Source organism: Aythya ferina (assembly GCF_964211825.1).
Source record: "Aythya ferina genome assembly, chromosome: Z".
NCBI classification, from domain to species: domain Eukaryota; kingdom Metazoa; phylum Chordata; class Aves; order Anseriformes; family Anatidae; genus Aythya; species Aythya ferina.
This window is the reverse complement of record NC_140299.1, coordinates 47,933,363-47,958,575: the sequence shown is the minus strand read 5'-3', so window position 1 is coordinate 47,958,575 and position 25,213 is coordinate 47,933,363. Positions and strand designations below refer to the sequence as shown.

General features: G+C 42.8%; 1 protein-coding gene across 5 annotated transcripts in view; it reads right to left on the bottom strand.

Moving 5' to 3' along the window:
* Nucleotides 1–25,213, bottom strand: part of SYK (spleen associated tyrosine kinase) — a 58,397-nt gene that overhangs the window by 32,182 nt on the left and 1,002 nt on the right. For 2 of the 5 annotated variants that reach the window (XM_084504411.1, XM_084504415.1), the window contains exon 2: nucleotides 1,654–2,114. In XM_084504411.1, the coding sequence (XP_084360537.1) occupies nucleotides 1,654–2,067 (414 nt within the window). In that variant the 5' untranslated portion in view covers nucleotides 2,068–2,114. Of the gene's footprint in view, nucleotides 1–1,653; nucleotides 2,115–3,406; nucleotides 3,543–18,976; nucleotides 19,007–24,786; nucleotides 24,909–25,213 lie in introns of those variants that run through there. The other 3 variants (XM_084504412.1, XM_084504413.1, XM_084504414.1) reach the window with 3 other exon arrangements.

Below are 25,213 nucleotides of genomic sequence, written 5' to 3'. Positions count from 1 at the left end.
ATATGAGGAAAAGTAATAGTTGCTACACAGACATTAAAACAAAAGATAAAATAGGGTAATCTAAACATCACAAAGCTAGTTTTTTTCTTTTATCTCTGAGAAGTGGAAGGAAAAATAATGAGTAAACCATAAATAGATTAATATCTCAACCAAAATTTGTGTCATATTTTTATGCTAGTCTGGCATAGCAAATATACTTGATGTCACTCTGAGATGTCATAACATACCTCCATATTACACACCTTATGTCAGCTTGCTGACATTAACTAAACACACTTTGCACTGTTTCAGCATGTACTTATTGCAATATCATAAAATATAAAATCACTTAAGTTGAAAGGGACCTCAGGAGGTCATCTAGGTCAACTTCTTGCTACAAGATGGTACAACTTGAAATTCAGACCAGATTGTTCAAGACTTTGTCCAGCTAAGCCTTGAAAATCTCTATGGATGGAGACTGAAAACATTTATGTTTCAACATTTACCTGTGCTCAGGGGTTTGTTTGTTTGTTTTTATATTCAATTGTACTTTCCCTGTTACAATTTATGACCACTGTCTTTCATTTTCTCTCTGTGCATGTCAATAAAGAGCCTGGCTATCTTCTCAGTAACCTCTACTGCAGGAAAAATACCCACTGCTCATAAAAATCTGATAATTAAAATTCTGTTGTGACAAAATACTATATAGCATATTTGGGATTGATGTATTGTGTTTGTGTGTGTTCGGCAGAATATCCAAGTTGGAAGGGACCCACAAGGATCACTGAGTCCAACTTACGGCTTCATAAAGGACCTCCTGAAAATTAAACCATATATCTGAGAGTACAGGCCAAATACTTGAACTTCATCAGCTCGGTGCTGTGACCACTGCCCTGGGGAGCCTGTCCCAGTGCCCGACCACCCTTTCCCTAACCCCCATCCTGACCCTCCCCTGTCCCAGCTCCATGCCGTCCCCTCGGGTCCTGTCGCTGTCCCCAGAGAGCAGAGCTCAGCGCCTGCCCCTCCGCTCCCCTTGTGAGGGAGCCGCAGGCCGCCAGGAGGCCTCCCCTCAGCCTGGTCCGCTCAGGGCTGAGCAAACCAAGGCACCTCAGCTGCTCCTCAGATGCCTTGCTCACTAGACCCATGACAATCTTTGTTGCCTCCCACCCCAGATACTCTCTAATAGTTTTATGTTCTTGTATTGTGGTGCCCCAAACTGCACATAGTACTTGAGGTGAGGCTGCACCAGCACAGAGCAGGGCGGGACAATCCCTTCCCTTGACTGGCTAGCAATGCTGTGCCTGATGTACCCCAGGATACGCTTGGCCCTTTTGACTGCCACAGTTGATTCACATTCAAATTGTTCTTGGCCAGAACCCACAGATCCCTTTCCATCAGTCTGATCTCCAGTTGTCATCCTCCCGTCTGTACAGACATCCAGGATTACTCTGTCCCAGATGCAGAATCTGGCACTTGTTCTTGTTAAATTTCATATGGTTGGTGATTACCCAGCTCTCTAATCTATCAAGATGTCTTAGTGCAAGTTAGTTAAGTAGGACTTTCCCCTCATGAACTCATGTTAGCTACAACAGCAACTGCTGGAACCAAACCCTGTACTTTCTTTTTATCCTAATTCAAAGACCATTTTATGGAAAAACCAGCCTGCAAATTTACCTGCAAATTCCAAGTTTGTTTGACGTACTCTCTGATGAGGTTCTCTTTTAAATCTTCAAAGGGCCCTGTTTTGGGTTCAATGCCTGGTGGTCGGTTGAAAGGTTTTCTCAGTAGACAGATTAGGCCATCCGCTTCCTCTGAATGATAGTTAATTAGTTCAGCAGGACTTGCATGAGACTTCCCTCCTGCAATAGCATATGTGCCACTCAGCTCCCTCTCAATTGTATAATGATGAACCTTCCTTCCATGGGCCAAGGATAAGGCAAAGCCTCCAAGGTAATTCCGACTTTGGCGAAGCAGATATAGTCCATCACTCACTCCTCCTTGCATCAGATACTCCTCAGCTTCCTCACGTGTAATATTGCCAAAGAAGTATGGCAAATGGTTAGCTGGGTTAGTCATGCTGGAAGCCATGATTTATTTATTTTTGCTTTCTAAGAAGCCAACTTAATGTTTAACACCTGAAAAGAAAGAAGGAGACATGATTAACAGTTGAAAAAAGAGAGGATAAAACCATAACATGGCAGTTCACGTGTGGTATGTTTTTAATACATTTTTGAAAAGCTTTTGGGAAGAAGGTAACATTTTTGTTTTTATCTTGTTAGAGGTTGTCTTTCTAAATGCCAATAGTGGGTTTCTCCTGGTTATATACTGCTGTTGAAGTTTCCTGAAACTCCATGAGTATCCTGCAATTCTTTCTCTGTCCTCTGGTCTTTTTCCCAGCCATATAGAGTCTTGACATTTTCACTTGCCCAAATATCTCTATCCATTTTTTTCATTCTGCCTTGAGATTTTTCTCAATGTAAATAAATAAATAGGTAAGAAAGACTTAGTAAGTAGGTTTTCTTTCCAGTTTTGTGTGACTATAATTTTGCTTGTAAGAGTAGCTTATGCCAGTAAGTGGGCTGAATATGGACAAAAGTCCTATATTAAAATAGTTAACATTTTTCTCTCACAGAGCTTCACCAGAAAACCACTTTTTTTTTCTCTCTTTTTTAATGGTGAAAATAATAGTTAATGTAATAGTGTCTTCCTAAACATTTTTCATTTCAAACAGATTATCTTGAAACAATATGAAGGCACACTGCCAAAAAACACACAGAAGAGGACAAAGTTCAGCATTTCTGAAGAACAAGATGAAGACAATATAAATAGCTTCTTTTATTCTGAACTTAATAATGCAAAAATCTCTTATGTTTAAAAAAAAAGAAAAAAAAAAAAAGGAAAAAAAGCATTCACAGGAATACTAGGAATACTCAGGAATACTACTCTTCTTTTCTTCTTGTGTCCTGTTTTCCCCTGAGCTATTTCAGTCTTCTACATTGTCAACAGAGAAACTTATTTTCATTAAAACTCATGACATTTTCACTACCTGGACAGCTAGGTATTATGCTGGAATTACTTTTGTCACTTTCAAGTCACTGAAGCATATACATCAGAATGGAAGAGATGGATTTTGTTTATTATTTGTCTTAGGGATATGGTTTAGTGGAGGGCTGGTAGCGTTAGGTTGGAGGTTGGACTCGATGACCTTGAGGTCTCTTCCAACCTAGAAAATTCTGTGATTCTGTGATTAGTGCTGTTTAAATGACAATCTAATAGAAACAAGGAAGAACACCACAGCTACCTGCTGACAGCATTTAAATGTATAGCAAGTGAATATATTAAGACACTAATGATAACTGCATTCTTGCAATAATATTTGCAAGCTTTGTTTTAACAGATGAAGTGATGCACAACTACAATTACTTACATCATGCCAAGTTTACCGCTCAATTCATGAATTGTTTCCTGCAACATTATAAGTTTTCATATACTTCCTCCTCCAAATGCTTTCCAGACCTAATCACACTTTAATTGGGACTGATTGTAGACTGTAACATCCACGGTTTATGGGGCATAAAACTGAAAGTTCCATTTAGGATCAGTTCTACATCTTCTTCCAGTCTAGAAAGAATGACTATTGAAGAGAAAAAATTCCACTAAGTATTATTGCCTCTGCATATTTGAAGTCATCAGATGAATAATGACTTTCAGAGAATACATGAAACGCTGAATACAACTAGCAGGACATGCTTATATTTGCATTACTTGTGTTTATTAAAGGAAGCTTTTCCTTAGGAACTATCTCACAACTTCATTGCCAGAATTATGATTTGCTTGTGGTTTAAGTTTGGTTTCGACAACTTAATTTTGAAATAGTCTCAGGTATAGATAACAGGCGACAGCCTCTATTATCTGTAGTGTATTGTGTAGATTTTAGGATAACTAGTTAACACTACAAATATATGAAAGGAAAAATGTTGTTCTTTATACTTACAAGATAACTGTATATCTTGTATTATTTTTTTCAATGTATGTATATTAAGAAAAATCTATGCATGCTAAATAATAATAATAATAACAACAACAATAATAATAAATACAGATAGGATGTTAACCTATAAACCAATTATCTGTTTTATTTAGCAACTCTTTCCCACTTTCCATTACCTTGAATGAAAGCCAACAAAAGGATTGGAAACTCAGTTCCTGTCTCTATTGCTGTGCAGGATCTAGCAGCAGAAGCCGTGTGCCCTTCACACTTAAAAGGAAGGGCAGAATTTTAGGAAAGCCAGGCAGCAGCCCATGGAACCAGCATGAAATAATTCAGAGGTACATAACCAGGGTTAACAGACCTCTCAGCTTGTAGCTGGCTGAAGTGTGCAACTGAATCATGTGAGTATGGGTGAAGAGAACTTTAGGGAAGACCACCTAAGAAAGGAGGGTCCATGATGCAAAACTGCAACTAGGGAGTGGACGTCTTAACAAAGGACCTTTAGGCAGAGCGTGCTCTAGGCTAACATCTTCCCTGGCAGCCCTGCTGCATGCATGCATAAAGCTGCTCTTTATGTGAGAGTGAAGTGTATTAAGCTCTGCCTAGGGCTGGATGAAGAAGTGAGTCGACAGGTAACAATTAAAGGACAGGCTAACATGGATGACACTGTTGTGGGTGTTTACTTCAGGCCACCTGATCAGGAAGAGAAAGTCAACGAGGCTTCCTACACACAGCTGAAAGTAGCCTCATGGTCACAGCTCCTGGTTATTATGGGGGACTTCAATCACTCTGACATCTGCAGGGAAGACCACACACCTAGGCACAAACAGTTTTCCTGCAGATCATTGGTGATAACTTTTTGACACAGGTGGTGGAGGAGACAGTAAGAAATGTGCTGCTGGACCGTGTACTAACAAAGAAAGAAGGACTGGTTGCAGATTAGATGGGTAGGAGCAGCCTTGGCTGCAGTGACCGACAATGATATGGTGGTGTTCAGGATCCTATGTGGAGGAGGAAGCAGGGCAATAAGGATTGCAACCCTGGACTTCAGAAGACAAAACTTTAGCCTCTTGAAGGACCTACTTGAAAGAATCTCATTAGTTAGGGCCCTAGAAGGAAGGGGGTCCAAAAGAGCTGGTCAATATTCAAGCATCACTTCTTCCAAGCTCAAGGTTGGTACATCCCTGTGAGTAAGAAGGCAAGCAAAAGGGGCAGGAGACCTGCACGGGTGAGAAAGGAGATCCTGGCAAAACTCAAACAGAAGAAGGAAGTATGCAGAATGTGGAAAAAGGGACAGGCCACTTGGGAGGAATATAGGAATGTTGTCAGAGTCTGCAGAGATGTGATGAGGAAGGCTAAGGTCCGTTTGGAATTAAATCTGGCAAGGGATGCAAGGACAACAAGAAGGGCTTCTTCAAATACATCAGTAGTAAAAGGAAGACTTGGGAAAAGTCTTTTGACACTGTCTCCCATAACAACCTCATAGGCAAGCTCAGAAAGTGTGGGATAGATAGGTGAGGTGGACTGAGAACTAGCTGGATGGCAGAGCTCAGAGGGTTGTGCTCAGAGGTGCAGAGTATAGATGGAGGCATGTAGCTAGCGGTGTCTCTCATGGATCAGTACTAGGTCAAGTTTTGCTCAACTTACTCATCAGTGAACTGGATGAAAAGACAGAGTGTACACTCAGGTGGTTTGCTGATGATACAAAACTCTGGAAGGAGTGGCTGATATACCAGGGGGCTGTGAGAGATCTGGACAGGCTGTACAGTTGGGCAGTGAGGAACCTCATGAAGTTCAACGAAGTCCTGCACCCAGGGAGGGATAATCCAATGCATCAATACAGGCTGGGGGCTGACCTGCTGGAGTGCAGGACTGTGGAGAAGGAGCTGGGATTCCTGGTGGCAGCACGTTAACCACCAGTAAGCAATGTGCCCTTGCAGCCAAGAAGGCCAATGGTATCCTGAGGTGCATTAGGACAAGTGTTGCCAGAAGGATGAGGGAAGTAATTTTCCCCCCTTTACTCAGTCCTGGTTAGGCCACACCCAGAGTATTGTGTCCAGTTCTGGACTCCCAAGTACAAGATGAACATGGTGCTGCTAGAGTGAGTCCAAAAGAAGACTACGATAGACACGGAGCATCTGTCATACAAAGAGAGGCTCAGAGAGTTGAGCCTGTTTAGCTTGGAGAAGAGCAGAGTGAGAGGGGATCATATCAATGCATTTAAGTATCTGATGAGAGAGTATCAAAAGATAGGGATAGACTCTTTTCAGTGGTAACAAGTGAAAGGATAAGAACAACAAGCACAAACTGAAACACGGGAAGTTCCATCTGAATATGAGAAAAAAGTTCTTTACTCTGAGAGTGACAAAATGGTAGAAAATGTTGCCATGAGGACTAGAGGAGTCTCCTTCTCTGGAGATAATTAAAAATGTGATGTGATCCTGGGAAACGCACTCCAGAAGCCCTGATTGAGCAGAAAGGATGGAATACATGAATTCCAGAGACCACTTCCAAACTCAGCCACACTGTGACTCTGTGAGCCCATGATCAGGAAACACTTATACTGTGAAGGTGACTGAGGACTGGAACAGGTTGCCCAGGGAGGTGGTACAGTCTCCATCCTTGGAGATATTTAAAACACTTCCTGGCAGCCTGCTGTAGGTGAGCCTGCTGGAGTGTGGACATTTTCCACGATGACCTCCAGAGGCCCCTTCCACCCTCAACCATTCCATCCTGTCAAGGGATTTCACTCTGCCTTTTCCCAGCACTGAGTCCTTCTTCCCTGGCAGGTCTCACACAAGGTGAACTGGGGCATCTAATGGGACTGAGGAGGTCACCAGGGCTCCCTTGCCTGCACTGCTCCTCTGCCCGTTGCTGGGCCTTTGTGCCTGGGGGCACCGGTCTCTCATCACAGGACCCGACAGGCCTGAAGATGAGCAAGTTGCCGCGAGGATGGCAATGTCCCACTAGGCAGGCTTTCCCCCCTTGGGTTGTTTGCCTTCCTTTCTGAGCAGCTTTGCAGGGCAGCCGCAGAGCCCCCTGTGAAGTCAGGAGCATGAGTGTAACTGCGTATGAGCTCTGCATTTGGCAGAGGCCACAGGCGCTGTCCCTGCACACTTCGTCCAGGGCTCGTGCGGGCACACACACAAGTTGTGCAGGCTCGAGCAGGACTGTTGGCATGCTCGCCAATTATTGGCCTTGTGGGGAGCAGCAGCTCTACACGCTGAGCCAAGGCAGCCCCTGCCAGTGCTGCTGTCCCTGCTGCCTGGCTGTGGGGTGCTGAGGGTCCCACAGAGCGGCTGTCCCTTGCCTGTGGGTATGACGAGGGAGCTAGGGATGTGAGCAGTCCTGAAGGCTTCCAGTCAATTGCTGTACCTTTCCTGACCGCCTCCTTCAGGTACCCTGGGCTAACTCAAGCTTTGACTGGGATGGAGCACTGGGACTCCACAGCCTTGGGCATGCCAGCTCTTCCCCCAGCGCTTCCTGACAGGAGGCCAGAGCCCACCTTGGGCTTGAGCCGTGGGCCAGTGTGGAGGACATCAGGGCTTCCCTTCCTGGTCTCTTCCTACTAGTCTTCGCACATTCAACAGAAACAGACGCAAATCCCATCCTGCCCCACATGTCTCTGCCCTGCCCCAGCTCCTGCCAAGGTCCCGGCGGGGACACTCTGCCATGAGCCGCACGTGCTCCCCCTGCCCAGGGAAGGCCCTCTGACCAAAGCTGCACCAGAGGCTGCCATCGCTGCTTCTCAGCCCACCAGGAGCCCCCTGGGAAGCCTTTGCCACCTCTCTCCCACAGTATTCTTGGGCTCTCCCTGCTTTCACACTCAAAGCGCAAGGAACTCTTGGCCACTAAGCATGTCTCTCTTGGCAGGACGTGGCGTTGCGCGCTGAGGAACTCCTGGAGGAGAGCAGCCCTGCTGTGACGGGCAGCAGCAGCCAGCTGCAGCAGGTGGGGCCAGCTGAGGCAGCAGCAGACTGCCCATGCCCCATCTGCCTCGACAACGCCACAGCCTACATGGACCCATGCTCCCACCGCTTCTGCTACGCCTGCATCCAGCGCTGGGGCAGAGGGAGCAACACCTGCCCACTCTTCAGGCAGCTGGTTGAGTAGGTGGTGCGCAGGCTGTGAGAAGACGACGAGCGCGAGGAGTGTGGAGTCGGCTCGTCTGCCCGCCACAGGAGGAACTGTGCCAGAGAAAGAGTGCGCAGCAGTTCCCCGCAGCAGCGCTACAACTTGCGCAGATGGCCCAGCAGCCGCGGCCCCTCAGCTGGGGGAAGGGGACCTGTGGGGCCCAACCAAGCACCCAGGGGCGGCGCAGCTGCGGGGCCTGTAAATGCCACCCCCCGGCAGGCTCATGCATGCAGGGCTCCTTGGGGCCAACCCTACGGCATGCAGGGGAGTGCCTGGGAGGCCTGTGGCGCTAATCTTCATCTTCTCCGGTTGGAAACACCAGGAGCTGGGATCTTTGAAATCTTTTACTTCCAATAAATGCCCAGATACATTTCTGTGTGGGTGTTTTTCTAAACCAAAGAACTATCTCCTCTAAGGAAGGCTTTCCAACATGGTCTCACAGTGGAGGAAAGCCAGGGGGGAGTGTTTTGTGGAGCACACGATGATTGCATTTAATGCAAATGCCAAAGCAGAAGGCACTTCCCTCGCCCTCTTCCAGGCTCCCACTTCCCAGAACGAGCCCATGGCTGTCCCAGCCCTTTGGCCAGCACCCAGCTTGCAGGTCCTGAGGAACTGCGTCTCATGCAGCTGCCAGGAATGGAATACAGGCCATGCTCACAGCCCCGTCCCCGCTGTGCACCCCAGCCTGAGGGATCTAGTACTTGAACAGGTTGCCCAGAGAGGCGGCAGAGTATCTATCCTCAGAGGACTTCAGAAGGTCACCCTGACAGGGTCCTGGGCAACCTTCATTAGAAGGCCCTGGTATAGCAAGTGTGTGGACTATATGATCTTCAGAGGTCCCTTCCAACCTCAGCCTCTGTGTGATTCTGTGAGCCTGTGATCAGGAGGCACTTCTGTACTGTGAAGGTGACTGAGGACTGGAACAGGTTGCTCAGGGAGGTGGTACAGTCTCCATCCTTGGAGATATTCAGATGCCATCAGGACATGGTGCTGTGCAGCCTGCTCTAGGTGAGCCTGCTGGAGTGTGAACATTTTCCAAGATGACCTCGAGAGGTCCCTTCCACGTTCAGCCATTCTGTCCTCTGAAGGGTTCTCCCTTTTCCTTTCCTAGCACCGAGTCCTTCTTCCCTGATAGCTGCCATAGGTGGGGAATTAGGGTATTGACATTTTGCTGTTGGATTAATCATTCTTCTCCATTTATCTTCTCCACCGTACTGCTCTGTCTCTTAAGGTTGTACTAGATCATCTCACATGCCTTTTCAAACCTAAATGATTCTATATGATTTTATAACCAAGGTTTTAGATGCAGTCACTGTCTGGAATTTTGGAATAAAAAAAATAAATAAATCACAGAATCACAGAATTTCTAGGTTGGAAGAGACCTCAAGATCATCGAGTCCAACCTCTGACCTAACGCTAGCAGTCCCCACTAAACCATATCCCTAAGCTCTACATCTAAGCGTCTTCTGAAGACTTCCAGGGATGGTGACTCCACCACTTCCCTGGGCAGCCTGTTCCAATGCCTCACAACCCTTTCAGTAAAGAAGTTCTTCCTAACATCTAACCTAAAACTCCCCTGGCTCAACTTAAGCCCATTCCCCCTTGTCCTGCCACCAGGCACGTGGGAGAACAGACCAACCCCCACCTCGTTACAGCCTCCCTTGAGGTACCTATAGAGAGCGATAAGGTCGCCCCTGAGCCTCCAGGCTGAACAAGCCCAGCTCCCTCAGCCGCTCCTCATAGGACTTGTTCTCCAGGCCCCTCACCAGCTTCGTCGCCCTTCTCTGCACCCGCTCAAGCACCTCCATGTCCTTCTTGTAGCGAGGGGCCCAAAACTGAACACAGTACTCGAGGTGCAGCCTCACCAGAGCTGAATACAGGGGGACGATCACCTCCCTAGCCCTGCTGGTCACACTGTTTCTGATACAAGCCAGGATGCCGTTGGCCTTCTTGGCCACCTGAGCACACTGCTGGCTCATATTCAGCCGACTATCCACCATCACTCCCAGGTCCTTCTCTGCCTGGCAGCTCTCCAACCATTCCTCTCCCAGCCTGTAGCTCTGCTTGGGGTTATTGCGCCCCAGGTGCAGGACCCGGCACTTGGCCTTGTTGAACTTCATGCAGTTGACCTCAGCCCATCGGTGCAGCCTATCCAGATCCTCCTGCAGAGCTTTCCTATGGAATTTGTCAAAATGGATTTGTCTTTTCACTTCTCTTTTCTTTTTAATTTGTACTACTGAACAGCATGTAAAAATCTCCTTCAAATACTAACTTGCTCTGCAAATGTGGCCTTGTTTCGTATGAATAATCAAGACGTTTACAATTCTGAGAGGAAGCCTGTGGGCAATGATGCATTATTGGCACAACAGACACCTCTGTAAGCCAATTACATTTTTCCTCGTAGATGGTTCTTCCAACACAATAAATGGCAGAAAAAAAGAAAAAAAAAAAAAAAAAAGAAAAAAAGAAAAAAAAAAGTTCCAGGTGCAAGACTTTTCTTTCACTTGGCTTTCACTGCCATGCCTACAGGCTGACCTCCCCACAAAAAGACAACAAACATATTGAAGCAAAGTCATCTAGGCTAGAAGCCCATCCTCACTCAAAGACAGGTGCTTCTCAGCTAGGCCAAAATATAAGAGAAGTAACAGCATGTATGTTTAATTGTGCTTCCTTTGCCCTAAATTAAATTTATCCACAATTCATTGTAATGAGAAAAAATTAAGCATGGTACCCAAGAGAACACAAGGAAGTGTTCTTCTTAGGAAGACTTAGGAAGGCTGCATGGCTATGACAAGACTTAGAGTACAGGCAAATGCTCTACTGTCTAAAATTTTCCAGCAGGAGGTTTTTGTTCTATGAATTTATTATTTTATATATATTTTTTTGCAAACAATGTTTATATGCTATGACTAATGCCGTCCTCTAATGGATTAATTTTAAATTATTTTTCCCTTTTTACCAGTTTGTAGTTTCTAGAACAGGAAAAAAAATCTCCAGGTTAAAAAGCAGATTATTGTTTATGGATTTCAGACAATGTTTCTTTACCACTGCTAATATATGAAGAATAATCAGTGTTTGACAACACTGGGAGATGTTTGGACTGATGTAGTGCCCCAGTGAAGTGCAAGGAGACAAACATACACACAAAACATTAGATAATGTTTAAAAACTTCAAATTTGGAGGAATTTCTGAGTTTGAGATGGCTCTTTTCTTTGGCTGGACCTTCATGTTTTGCCTTCATTTTTGGAGTTTAATGTCCTTCTAGTAAGATAGTAGAAGTTTTTTTCCCTCCTCTCAGTTCCTTCAGAGGACATATAATTCTGAGCTCATTGAGTTACCACAGTTACAAATGTGAGGCTCTGAGATGGAGATTCAGACCCCAAAGGCTGAAGGAAGTACGTGAGACACGTACTTGAGTGTAGAGGCGTCTCTCCCCATAGCCAAAAAATGTGACTTTTAAGGAAGCTAAAATGCAAACAAAGATCGTGGTTATCTAATATGTGGGGTGTGGGGAGAAGTGGGGGGAAGTATTATGCAAATACATAAGAAAATCAGTTACGCACTTCCCTTTGGGTAACTTCCTCATCAATGTTGCAGAGAGTGGGTGCTCCAGACATAATACATGAGTTTAGCATCTCAGCCTTTTCATCCATGGAGAGAGGTAGAACATTTTTACAAAACAGAGGAGCAAAACTTAGGAAAACACACCTTGAAAGTGTTTGAAAGAATCTGTGCTGATCATGCAGCTACCCATAGCTTACTCCTCTTTTACCTGCTATGTTTAGACAAGGATAAGGCTAAAATCATGGTGTTACTGAAAGGTTTTCTTCACAGTGAGCACAGTGTTACTGAGGTATTGATCTCCACTGTACATAAAAAAATAATAAATAGGAAATATGAATCTCACTACAAAGATAAAACAAGAATATGGAAGGAGACTTAGGGTCAGCCAAGTGATTACTGTACTCATCCAACTATAAAAAGAGCAAAGGACTGAATTAGGACAAAAGATCAAAAGACATGCAATGGTGAAACAGAGCTCTGAGTAAGCTCTTTATTTGAACAGTTAATTTTTCCATTCTTTTGTTTTTCAAAGTAATATTCTGTGGGCAGTCAAGGAACTAAGGAAGTATAGTTCAGAGCAACTGTCTTCCTCATGGTCAAGACTTAAGAAATATTTACTAGACAGAATGATAAAAATACAGTGCAACAATTTGTTCTAGCACAGGGTGATACGAGGGTCAGGCTGGGGGTTAGGGAAAGGTTCTGCACCCAGAGGGTGGTTGGGCACTGGGATAGGCTCCCCAGGGCAGTGGGAACAGCACTGAGCCTGCCGGGGTTCAAGAAGTGTTTGGACAACGCTCTGAGAAATATGGCCTGATGTTTGGGTGGTCCTTTGGGGACTGAGGAGTTAGACTCAATGATCCTCATGGATCTTTTTCAACTCAGGATATTCTAAGATTTAAAAACTTAACTTGAAACTTCAACAGTTTTCTGATTATACAGAGGGAAAAAATAAAGAAAAAAAAATGTGAATATACATTTTTATCTAACATTCTTGTTTAACTAAGACTCCTGAAATCAAGATGTATTCATCTTTGAACAACACTAACATTTTTAATTCTAAGATCCTTTTCTATGTTCTTACCTTACATACCACACATAAAAGCTGAAAGGAATTAAGCACACATATATTTGATTGTGACTTCACTCAGTACATTAAGTATTGTGTTATTTTCAGAGTTTTCTATAATCTTAATAGTATATTCCATAATTATATAAATTCTGTCATGATGAGCAGTATAAATTTATATATATTATAATAATATATATAAAAGTATATAAAGTATAAATTTAAATTTATTAGCAGTATAAAGGCAGTATAAATTTATTGTTATCACCTCACAGATATTTACATCTTTATGCATTTGGAGCAGATATTTAAATCCGTGTAGTATTTTGACAAATACAATGGATAATAATAATAATCTCTTTTCTTCAACTTCAGCTTTAAAATCACCTTCCAGTCTGTCTAAGCAGCTGAGTGGTTGTCTTAATTTGATTCATCAGATTAGCTTTACATGTTTGCTTTACCTTCCTGCATAAACATAAAGATTTAATGTCTATCTAGACCTTAGGAGAGGAATTTTTATGTGAAAATTATGCTGAAATCAGGAGGAACACAGTGAATGTTTAAAAATAGACAGGGAAGGAAATGAAGCAGAATACTGTTCTCTCAAGTCACTCCAACAAACTCGAGTTTGATCAGGACACTAGGTTGACCTTTCTGACCTACTGAAAAAATCTAAGATCTTATTAATTCAGCTAGTAACACTGATGATTTTTACAGCTTTTGTAGATAGTGACATCTCTGAACAACGTCCACTCATCATAACGAAAGAGATGGGTATAGTGCTGGCATAAAGAAAAAGGTGACATCCACAGCATCACCACCACATTTCTTGCAGTATGTTAGTCTTCCTTAGGGAAGTATCCTGGCTTTGTATTGAAGCCTAGGGCAGTCCGTCTCAGTATCCATGTACTGCATCTCTCACCAGCTTACAGTCTACAGCAGCTTTTCTACCACTCATCTTTGGACCTCCATCTCTATGAGAGAACTCATGACTTTTATTCATGAGTTTTCTCCAGTGTCTCCATGAGAAGTTTTCTTCCTATAGTCAAGTTAATTTATCTGATTTCTGTAGCTTCCGTCTGAGCATCTAAGCATTATGCTGCACTATTTTTATTCTACACTTCAGACTCTACAATATGCTTTCTTTCATAGAATCATTAAAGTTGGAAAAGACGTCTGAGATCACCTGGTCCAACCACCCCCCTAGCACCAATATCACCCACTAAACCATGTCCCTTAGCACCACATCCAACCATTCCTTAAACACACCCATGGACGGTGACTCCACCACTTCCCTGGGAAACCCACTCCAATGCCTGACTACTCTTACTGAGAAGAAATGTCTCATAACTTCCAAACTGAACCTTCCCTGGCACAACTTGAGGCCATTCCCTCTAGTCCTGTCACTAGTTACCTGTGAGAAGAGGCTGACCCCCAGCTCCCCACACCTTCCTTTCAGGTAGGTGTAGAGAGAACGAGGTCTCCCCTGAGTTTCCTCTTCTCCAGACTAAACAATCCCAGTTCCCTCAGCTGCTCCTCATAGGACTGGTGTTCTAGGCCCTTCACTAGCTTCATAGCCCTTCTCTGGACATGCTCCAGGGCTTCAATGTCCTTCTTGTAGTGAGGAGCCCAAAACGGAACACAGTACTTGAGGTGTGGCCTCACCAGAGCAGAGTACGGGGGGATGATCACCTTCCTGGACCTGCTGGCTACACTATTCCTGGTAACAGCCAGAATGCCGTTGGCCTTCTGTTGCTCCACACACACTCCCAGGCAATGCTGACAGATACACAACGCATATCTATTAGACTTCAAGCAAATTTCGCTGATACTATTTCTTCAGCTTTTGTCTCTTATTAGCACTTTTATCAGACATCTGTTTTGGGAGCCAAGTTCCATATTTTACTTTATAGCAGTTCAGTTTCAGAAGCATTTTCATACTTTCAAATAATTCTGATTTCTCACAGTATTTTTAGGATAACTACAGTGATCCTGCTAGGGTGTTTAAACAATGAGATGTACATTTAACAGAATTGTAGCTTAAATAAAGTCTGTCTGGGAACAAGCCTTTGGTCACTAGTAATCACAACAGCAGCAGCTGATGTGTACTGAGAAGTATGTGGGGCTTGCGACATCTCAGGAGGTGTGTGAGGGGGTGCCTGGGCCCTGCCTCTTGGCCTCTCTGCTCTGTGTGCACTGTGTCTAGAGGCACCAGCCTGCAGGCAACAGCCTCAAGAGAGGGCCTGGCACAAGCTGGGCACAGCCAGCTGAAGCAAAGTCATTTCAAATGCCAGGCAGTCACATATAACCCACCCCTAGAGTACTCCAGCACCCACAGCAGTTTGCATGGCAGTCCATAGGGTGGCCATTAGAAGGGCAGCACATCCTGTCACTCTGTCAGTGGGTGGCCCTATCTGGTCACCTGCTCTGCTCACTAGCAGGCCTGGGCTGGGGCCTTGGAGGCTTCCCCAGCCAACAATAAAACACATTAAACAATATTCTGTCAGGTGTGTGGCAAGGAGGAGGCACAGACATGGTGACCACCTAGCAGACAGCCATGCCCTCTGCTTCTGTTCCTCTCATGCTCTGTGGGATGGAACTCCAGCAACCCGGCAGCTCGTGTGACCACCCAGCTCTCAGGCTGTGGGCTGTGCTTGGTGCTACTCCTGAGACCTACCTGCCTCAGTGGAGGAAACGTTAGTTGGCCCATAAACTAGTGAGACTGAGACTGAAAGTGCTTTAAACAAAGATCACCAAGGCACTAGTGAAATACTAGGCCCTAGGAAATTAGGAATACTGAGGTTAAGCCAAAGGACAGTACAGTACCATCTGAGGATGGCTCCACAGGGAGAGTGCAGATTTGCAGTTCACATCTGCAGGGAATAAAAAGACAAGCCAAAGCTCCACCTGAGTTGATACTGGACAATGTGGTGTCAAATAAACAAGGTCTTACTTGCCAAGTATGTCAATAGCGAGATTAGTTCAAAGGAAAACATTGCACTGGTACCTAATGCAGGTGTTAACCTAACAAGTAAGGATGAGGCTAGGCAACTTGTACCCATTTACAGAAAGAGCAAGAAGGCATGAGAGAAGACCCATGAAACTACACACCTGCTAGTCTAACCTCCATTCCTAGAAAAGTTATGAAGAAGATTTTTCTTGGGGATTCTGAAAGTCGGTTAAAGAACAAACCTATTACCAGGAATAGTCAACATCGGTTCATCAAGGGAAAATCCTGCCTTATTAACCTGATCTTCTATGATAAAGTGACTCACTTGCTGGACAAAGAGAAAGCAGCAGATGTAATCTTTCTAGAATTTAGTAAGGTATTTACTGCTGTCCCTCACAGCATCCCTCTGGATAAATTCTTCACCTGTGAGATAAACAGTTTCGTGCTACACTGGGTGATGAACTGGCTCAAAAGTAGTGCTGAAAATGTTGTGAATGGGGCTACATCTAGCTGGCAGCTGGTCTCCAGTGGTGTTTGCCAGGGGTCAGTTCTAGGTCCAGTTCTGTTCAACACTGTTATCAATGATCTGGATGCAGGAGTGGAATATATCCTCAGCAAGTTTGCCAGTGACACTAAACTGGGAGGTGCTGTTGACTCCCTTGAGGGAAGGGAGGCCATGTAGAAGGATCTAGATAGATTAGAGCAGTGGACAATCAGTAACAACATGAAGTTCAAGAAAGGAAAATGCCACATGATACTCCTAGCATGCAGTAATGCTGAACATAGCTACACACTAGGAGGCCAGTGGCTATAGAGCAGCTCAGCAGAAAGGGATTTGGGGGTGCTGGTCAACAGCAGGCTCAACATGAGCCAGTAGCACGCCCTGGCAGCCAAGAGGGCAAACCACATTTTGGGGTGCATTAAAAAGTATAGTTGGCCATTCAAAAGGGGTCATTTTGCTGCTGTATTTAGCACTGACTTGAATATTGTATGCAGTTCTGGGCTTCTCAATATGTAAAGAATGTGCATCCAGAGGAAGGCAACAAAGCTGATAAAAGGGCTGGAAGGCATGTCCTGTGAGGATAAGCTGAGGACACTGAGGTTGTCCAGTCTGAAGAAAAGGAGGCCAAGAGGTGACTTTATGGCTGTCTACAACTTACTGAGGAGGGGAAGTGAAGAAACAGGTGCTAGTCTCTCTCGCCCTGACAGGACATGTGGGAATGGCACAAAGAACCTCCAGTGGCGGTTTGGACTGGACGTTATGAAAAATTTCTTGATTCTGAGGGTGGTCAAACACTGTAAGAGGCTTCCTAGTAAGGTGGTTGATGCCCCAGGCCTGTCATTATTCAAGAGGCATTTTGACAATGTGCTTATTAATATTCTTTAACCTTTGTTTAGCCCTGAAGTGTTTAGGTAGTTGGACTAGATGGTTTTTGAAGGTCTCTTCCAACTGAACTGTATCTAAGATATAGAATATAGTAGCTTTGAGCCCAGAAGATTTTTCTGCTGAGCAGTTCACAACCTGAGTCTAATAATACCATTAGTAACAAGTGGGATTGTCCATCTGTGCTAGGTTGTGTGTGCTCTCATGATTCTGAATGTCAGTGGCCTTGATGTTAGCTTTCTCATCTTAAGTAAAAACAGTGTTTGCTCCAGTTAATGTAACTCCTCAGCATTTTGGCCACGTGAGAACAAAAACCTGCTTGTTGAACAAGTTACACTTCATCTACCAGGTTTAGAGTAAACACCAGTTATCTACTCCTTTGTACCAAAGTCATTCATCCAAAGAACTGGAAAAAAATCACAAACACTTAAAAGTATTACCAGCTTCAAAAAAAAAAACCCTGTTATTTTAAAAATATTTTTGTTTGGATGTGCTTTTCAGAGTCATTTCTATCTGTACTGAAGATGGTTAGATAGATGTTTTTATCTACACTGAATCATGACAGAAAAGCCTTCAGTTATTTGAAACTGCATCTGACACTCTGATATCATCAGACGACTCCAGGCACTATAGCTAGTGAAATATTTCCTGAGGAAATATTACTTGACTTGGCAGCACTATTACTGTCCTATTACAAGGCAAACAGATGCTTAGAAAAAGCACCATGTATGTTATTCAGGGGCTTCCTATGCTCACAGTAGGAATTCTAAAACAAACAAACAAACAAACAAACAAACAAACAAACAAAATAGAATTTGTTCTGGTGCTCATAAAGTGTCTTTTGCTGCCTTCCATGAGCTTCTATACTTGGAAGAGCCATTGCTCAACAAAAAAACCCATCTCTAACTGATGCTAGGTATCTATTTTCTCTCTTCCACAACACGTTCCTTTTCAGACTCTTCTGTCTTTGGAAGAATATTCACATTTCACAGTTTTCCTCGAAAAACCTTTTGATACTTTGAACTTTAAAATGCTCAGAATGTTACTGAAACTAAATAAATAAATACCACCAGACAAATAAACAAAGCTTTCTCTTTTCTCTTTTTGTTTTTCTTTAGGAAAAAAAAAATCACAAAAATATCAACACTTCCTTTCCTCTTCTTAGAATGCTCAACTAGTCATTATTTCTTTGCCTCCTTTGCCAGGGAGCTCTTACGCTGTCACAAATGCAATGATTGCCCCCGGCTAAAGATACCTCCTGTCAAAGCAAGCATTCCTATCTAAAAACAGGTAGCATCATTTATATAGAAGCATGCTGCCTTTGGGGCAAAGTAGTTTACTTTGATCAGTATTCATTAAGCCACCATACAAAAAAAGCGGACCCACTATTTGCTAATATCCAAAGGAAAGTAATCAAGATATTCCAGGAAGACCCTTGTCTAGTCTCCTGAGAAACAGTTTTCCTTCTGTGACAAGATGTGAACAGACCTTTTTGGGTACAGCTTGCCCTTCACCAACACAGATGCTTAGAAAAAGCACCATGTATACTATTCAGGGGTGTCCTATGCTCACTGTATGAATTCTAAAACAAACAAACAAACAAAATGTAATTTGTCCAACCAGCTTTGGGCTCTTCAGTGACTACAGAAGAGTACATGCATAACTGTCTCTTCTCAGAGCTGACAAAACAGACTGGGTAGAGGTGCTCTTAGAAAAATGTATTTGGGGAGCCAAAAGCTACCTCTAAGTACTTGAATTACTGAGCCGATATATAAAGTTTTTATATATATGTATCAAGTTCTTCTCTTTTTTTTTTTTTTTCTGTTTGTTTGTTTGTTTCATATTTAGTGCCTTTCCAGACAAAATAGCACTCAAACAGTAGAAAGTAAAGCACCTTTACGTACCATAGAGGCTATCACTGCTGCTAGACAGAGCTGTGAAATGAACATATAAAGTCATTCAGAACATGTGAAGAGCAAAACAAAAATATTATCAGTCTACTTGAAAGACGAATTGCTAAAAATAACAGCAACTTCCCATCCAATGGCCTGGGTATTTTCAGGTTCAATGACAGAGTGACACTGAGCGTGTCAGCATAGCATGTTTCCAGATGGAACGTATTCTTTTTACAGAAGACTTGGGTTGTAAACCCGAGGCTGCTACAACAAAATAGTTATGAGCAAGAAGTCACAGTAAAAGCAAAACACATCAAAATGTCACTAAAATTTCCTAAATACTTCCCTTCCTTCTCTCCCTCCGCCTCCTCTCCCCCCCCCCCCCCACACACACACATACACACACACTTTTTTTTTGTCTCTTTTTCTCTTCCTTGGGGAGGGGTGGTCAGAGGGGAAGAGGTGGTAATGTGATATTAGTTTACACAGCTAGACTGCCAACATTAAGGATCAGTTTCTTAAATAAAATCTGTTGAATAATTTTCTGATTAGAAGCCAGATCAAAGGAAGGAAGGCTTCTCCAAAAATAGTATCTTCCAGCAATGGGGCCAGCTCTTCCTGGCTAGCTTTTATGAAGACACATATATTACAAAGGTAGACTACATAATGAAAATACACTACTACCAATCAGCACATCATTGAATCAACAGTCCAGTCTAAGAGACAGGAAACCCTTTTAGCTAGCAAATGACCATTTGGATGAACTGTACCCTTACCTCTCATGTAAAATATGAGAATGTTCGAGAACTGCAATGCAGAGAGATGAGCCCTCTCCTTCCTCCCACAGAGGAAGCCCATTTGCAGCACCTGGACCAGTGAAAGACTCTCAACAAGGCACGTTTATCACTCTGGGCAGAGAGAGGATGCACCTGGCCTCAACACGTTCTGGGCCAACAAGCAGTATTTCCCTAGCTCTTGCATGACAAACTGCCAATCTGGAAAAAAATAGCTCATAGTCAGGCTTCTTTACTCATGGTGTACAGTCCTCTGTGCAATGTCAGTGATTACACTGCCAAATGGTCCAGTGGTAGTAGTTGTTACAGCAGGCTAACAGAAGATTGCATCCTTTGTTGCAGCAAGAGGGTCCAGTGGATTTGAATTCACTCTTCCTCTGCCGGATATTTTCCTGCACTTCTGTGCACCTGTCCAGATCTTTGTTATGCTCACTGGATGGAGATAATCACAAAGTAATTCAGCTAACCGGAAGCAGCAGCAGTTTCTTGCCTCATGTGACGTGAGGAGAAAATATTCACTTGATACCACCTGCCTCACCTCCCACTGTGATTTGGGGCCTGTCCTAACGTATGCATGACCAGAACTGGTCAGAACTAGGCTCTTTGTCTCAATGCTCATTATTTTAAATAACACATAGAATCATAGAATGGCTTGGGTTGGAAGATACCTTAAAAACCATCTCATTCCAACCCCCTGCCATGGGCAGGGACACCTCCCACCAGACCAGGTTGCTCAAAGCCCCATCCAGCCTGGCCTTGAACACCTCCAGGGATGGGACACCCACAGCTTTCTTTGGGCAATCTGTGCCAGTGCCTCACCACCCTCACAGTAAAGAATTTCTTCCTTATATCTAATCTAAACCTACCCTAGTTTAGTTTAAAACCACTGCTCCTTGTCCTATCACTATGCTCTTTGACAAAGAGTCCCTCCCCAGCTTTCCTGTAGGCCCCCTTTAGGTACTAGAAGGCCACTCTAAGGTCTACCTGGAGCTTTCTCTTCCCCAGGCTGAACAACCCCAACTCCCTCAGCCTATCTTCATAGGAGAGGTGCTCCAGCCCTTTGATTGTCTTCATGGCCCTCCTCTGGACTTTCTTCAACAGGTCTTCTTATGCAGGGGGCTCCAGAACTAAATGAAGTACCCCAGATGGGGTCTCATGGGAGCAAAGTAGAAAGGAAGAATCACCTCCTTCGCCCTGCTGGCCACACTTCTGATGTCTCTCAGGATATGTTTGGCTTTCTGGGCTACAAGTGCATATTGACAGCTCATGCTGAACTTCTTATAAATCAAGATTCCTAAGTTCTTCTCCTCAAGGCTGCTTTCAGTCTGTTCTCCACCCACTTTGTACGTGTGCTTGGTATAGCGCCAGCCCAGAAGCAGGACCTTGGACTTGGTCTTGTTGAATGCCATGAGGTTCACACAGGCCCACCTCTGAAGCCTGTCAAGCTCCCTTTGGATGGCATCCCTTCCCTTCAGTGTGTCAACTACACCACAGAGCTTGGTGTGATTCTTAGAAATTTGCATGATGGTACCCTAATTCAAAAGATAGCTAATCCTACTACTTGATTTACAAAAATAATCCTTACTTAAACATATGATTGGCTTTACTAACTTTTGAGCGAAATATCACGTATTCTTTGAAATACAGTTGTAAGTTCTAACACTCTGTGTCAAAGAGAGACTACATTAATGTTGCTTCCTTCACTTAAATTCCCTATATTTCAGATATTGGAGACCTTCACCTTGCCAAAGTCTTTCTTTTGTTTTTACATACAGTGAATGTGTTGTCTTGATTTGCATTATCAAATTTGGGCTGAGTTTCCCGGAGTTGGAACCTATCCATAACTGCCTGCTTAGCGCACCCGCCAGCTTGCTTTTCTGTGTTCTTTACAAACAATATGTTTAAAAGGGGGGTTCAGTCCAAATTTTCCTGTGCCATGTTTTTAAAGAGGTTGAAAGAAATCTGTCTTTATAGTAAGTGTCTAGCCACAGTTTTTCAATCTAAATTAAGAAGCCAACTTTTCAGGCAACGCTACCAAAAATCAAGAAATAGCGTTTCTAAAAAACATTACGACATTGTTTTTAACTAAGATTAACTCTGCTGAAATTTGTCAAGCCAGTTGTGAAATCTGAACGAGAATTTTTAAAAGCAGAACTTCACACTTGGTGATCAGCAGTGACATCCATTTTAACATTTTAGCTCATCATCCTGAAGTCTAATTCTGTTCTCAGATATACTTGCTTTAACTAAGAGAAACCCCACAGGCTTTTGCATGTTTTCAACACTGTGGTCTAAAAAATAAAGTTTTTCCTTTTCTCACTTACTTCATTATCTAGTTTAAGGAAAGAAGAATAATAAGAGAGACTGTGTAGGAGGATGAGTGCAGGACAGCTGTGGCTGGTGCATTCAGTGTTGACCCCTGGTCCTTTTACTCATTTCACTGGATCTGTTGCTTAAGATAAGAATTTTTAAGTATTAAAAAAAAAAAAAAAAAAAAGTCAAACGTTATTTTTGTTTACTTTATAACGTTAAAATATTTAGTTGATTGTGCACCCATTTCCCTGGCATATATATTCTACTCTAACACTTCCTGCCTGTGTTTTCTCTAGCTACCTCCAAACACAATTGTGATTCCTGCAGTCCTGTAATTTCAGCTCCATCCCCAGCCTAGGAGTTACTGTGTGGATTTGTGAGGCTAGATTTACATACTAGTGCCTCAAATCCTACTTTTTTTACAAAAGTTTTTTGTGCCTCTGATCTCTTTACTAAGCATCAGCTCTGAAATATTCCCTGTGCTGTCTCCTTGCATTTTGAAAGGAAGAGAAATTGCTGTATATATTAGGATTTATCCATCCAGGACACCTGGTATCCCATACCTGACCTGAAGAACACTGTCCCAAGGCAAGGAAAGACAAAGCCAGACAAATGGCAAGGTAGTTCTAGCCATTTAAATTAATATATTTCCAACATAAGCTAGTTACAAACTGAGTGATAGTGAAACTGCACAAAGCAGTACTCTGTATCATACTTCTGCATGCTTGCTATTTAGATTCTAATACTTGCTAAATTTGTAGTTGCTCTGGTACCTGGTAAAGCGGAAAGGCTTGCAGCATCTTGCAAATACAGGGGTTTCCTTAGAACATGAGGATCCAAGCAGATCTCAAAAACATTCTCCCTTTCTTTTCTTTCAACAAACATGTTTAAAGAAGTGGCCACTTAGTCACTGTATGTACAGGGACAGGAAGTTATGACCTAAATTTAGCTTTGGAATGTAAAGACAGGCTGCAAAGTTTTATTTTATTTTTCTGAGGCAGGTGTCAAACATATCCATTTTCCATTCCTCCATCAATTTCTATATTCCACTGGTGTGATGCAGCAGCATAAAGGCTCCTTCACACTTCTTGCACTTGCAACGCTCACGTTTACTCATTGCCCCAACAAGCAACACAGAAGTTGGTGTCCAAGGGTTTTCTTTTGCTTAATTTTACGCCTCCGTGTTACCCTGTATCATGAAATTAAAAGCTACATGACACTAGCTATGTAACCTTCCTGCTGAAACCTAAAATTACAGGCTGAAAATGCAGATGTTAACCATAATTTTGTGATAAAATTATTTTTACTACACTCGAAATAAATACTAATAATTGTGTACTTTACTACCATCCGCAGTGTAAGAGGATCCTGCAAGACCCAGGGTTTATCTTTTTCTCAGAAGAGAAAACAAAATGCTTAACTGAAGCTGCAAAAATTTTTAACATTTCTTTGTTAAAGCATAGCAAATATTAGGAATGTTTATCTGTACAAGCATTCCTAGAAATGCCAGCTAAAACATCAAAAAGTGAGCTAATGTCACCTTTTTCCCCAATATTTTAGTTTGTCAAAGACAAGCAAAATTACTGTTAAATTGGATTATGAAACTGTTTCTCTGTAATAAATTGTTTCCCTTTCTATCCCCCCCCCAATTAGAAATTAAGAAGCTGATCCTGCAAACCCTTGCAAGGTGAAATGTTTTCATTCTTATGACTGAACCTTATTATTTGTGCTCACAAACATCTTCGTCTTTTAAAAAAGACTCTTCACTCTAGATCCAAAGACATGGGTAGTCTGAGTGGTACACATGTTTGTCCCAAGTTAGGAACTCACATAAGCACATGATTATATCTAAGTACAAAATAAATAATTTAAATAGCTCATTGGGATGATTTCTCTGTAATTGTAACTCATATTCAAAGATATGTATTGCATTCCATTTAAGTAAGATATAAAACATATAAGATCCCATTTTCAGCTCTGTTACTCTGCAGCTAAACATTCAGCTGATGTGCACACAACAGATCTCCAGGCACTGATGAGAAAAGCTAAAGATACAAAGTCCACAAAGCTAAAAAAACAAAAACAACAACAAACTCTCAATTTTCAGTTGGTACAGATGCAACAAACACAACTGCTTACAGTCATAACATTCTAACCAGGAATGCCAGCAGCAGACTCATTGCTTTCTGCTAAATACTGCATATTGTAAAATCCTTTAGGAAGGAAAAAAATAAAAATAAAAATAACACAATAAAAAAGTAAAAATTATGATTGTGATCCCAAGACCTCTACACACAACGTACAATTCAGAGGTAACTTCTCTCACTCCTAATGTCTCTGGCAGAACAGATGCAAAAGAAAGGATGGGAGACTGTGACTACATCTCCATATAATATTTTTTGCTATCAGTATCTTCACAGGTGCTTAAATGCAGCTTATAATTTTACCATCAGTCTTATCAAATGTTATTTTGTTCTCAACATAACCTGCCATCTGCTTCTAAAAACAATTTTCTTTTTCTGTCTTCATGCAGCTTTGGGTTGAGTCCTGCACTTGTGTCAGAACCACAGTGTGAAAATGGAAGAGAAACACAGTTCACCCTTCATTTTTTTGTGTTAACATTTCTAAAAAGAAGCAAAACCAGAATGTTTCAAATGTTTTGGGATTTTGCAGTTACTTCAAGTGAATTTGAAATTTGAAGCAATTACTTACCTCTACCTATTTCAGTCTTTTGCGGGCATGTTAATTGATTCCAAACCCTTTAGTTGAAACTATTTTGTCTTCACCAAACCATAATTTTTCTCCCCCACAGGAAAACTGTCAGAATATAAAGAACATTCAAACTTCCTTATTTGTCTGTCTATCACTCAATGCTCAACAGAGGGATAAAAAAAAAAAAAAAGAAAAAAGTCATAGTTCCTCTAAGTGGGCTGCCTCAATGTGCTGCACTCTGCTGTACTTTACGGCCTCCACGCCTGTAAAAATACACAGCTTCAGATGCTGATACTAGCCCTGCACCGGATGGCTGTGCCCATGGATTAGGCGGCAGATCCAGCCCAAAATGTCAGGAGACCTAAGCTTCCTCGGACAAAAAGAGCATGAAAAAAGCCCAACAGAAAAGAACATTAAAAAGTAAATA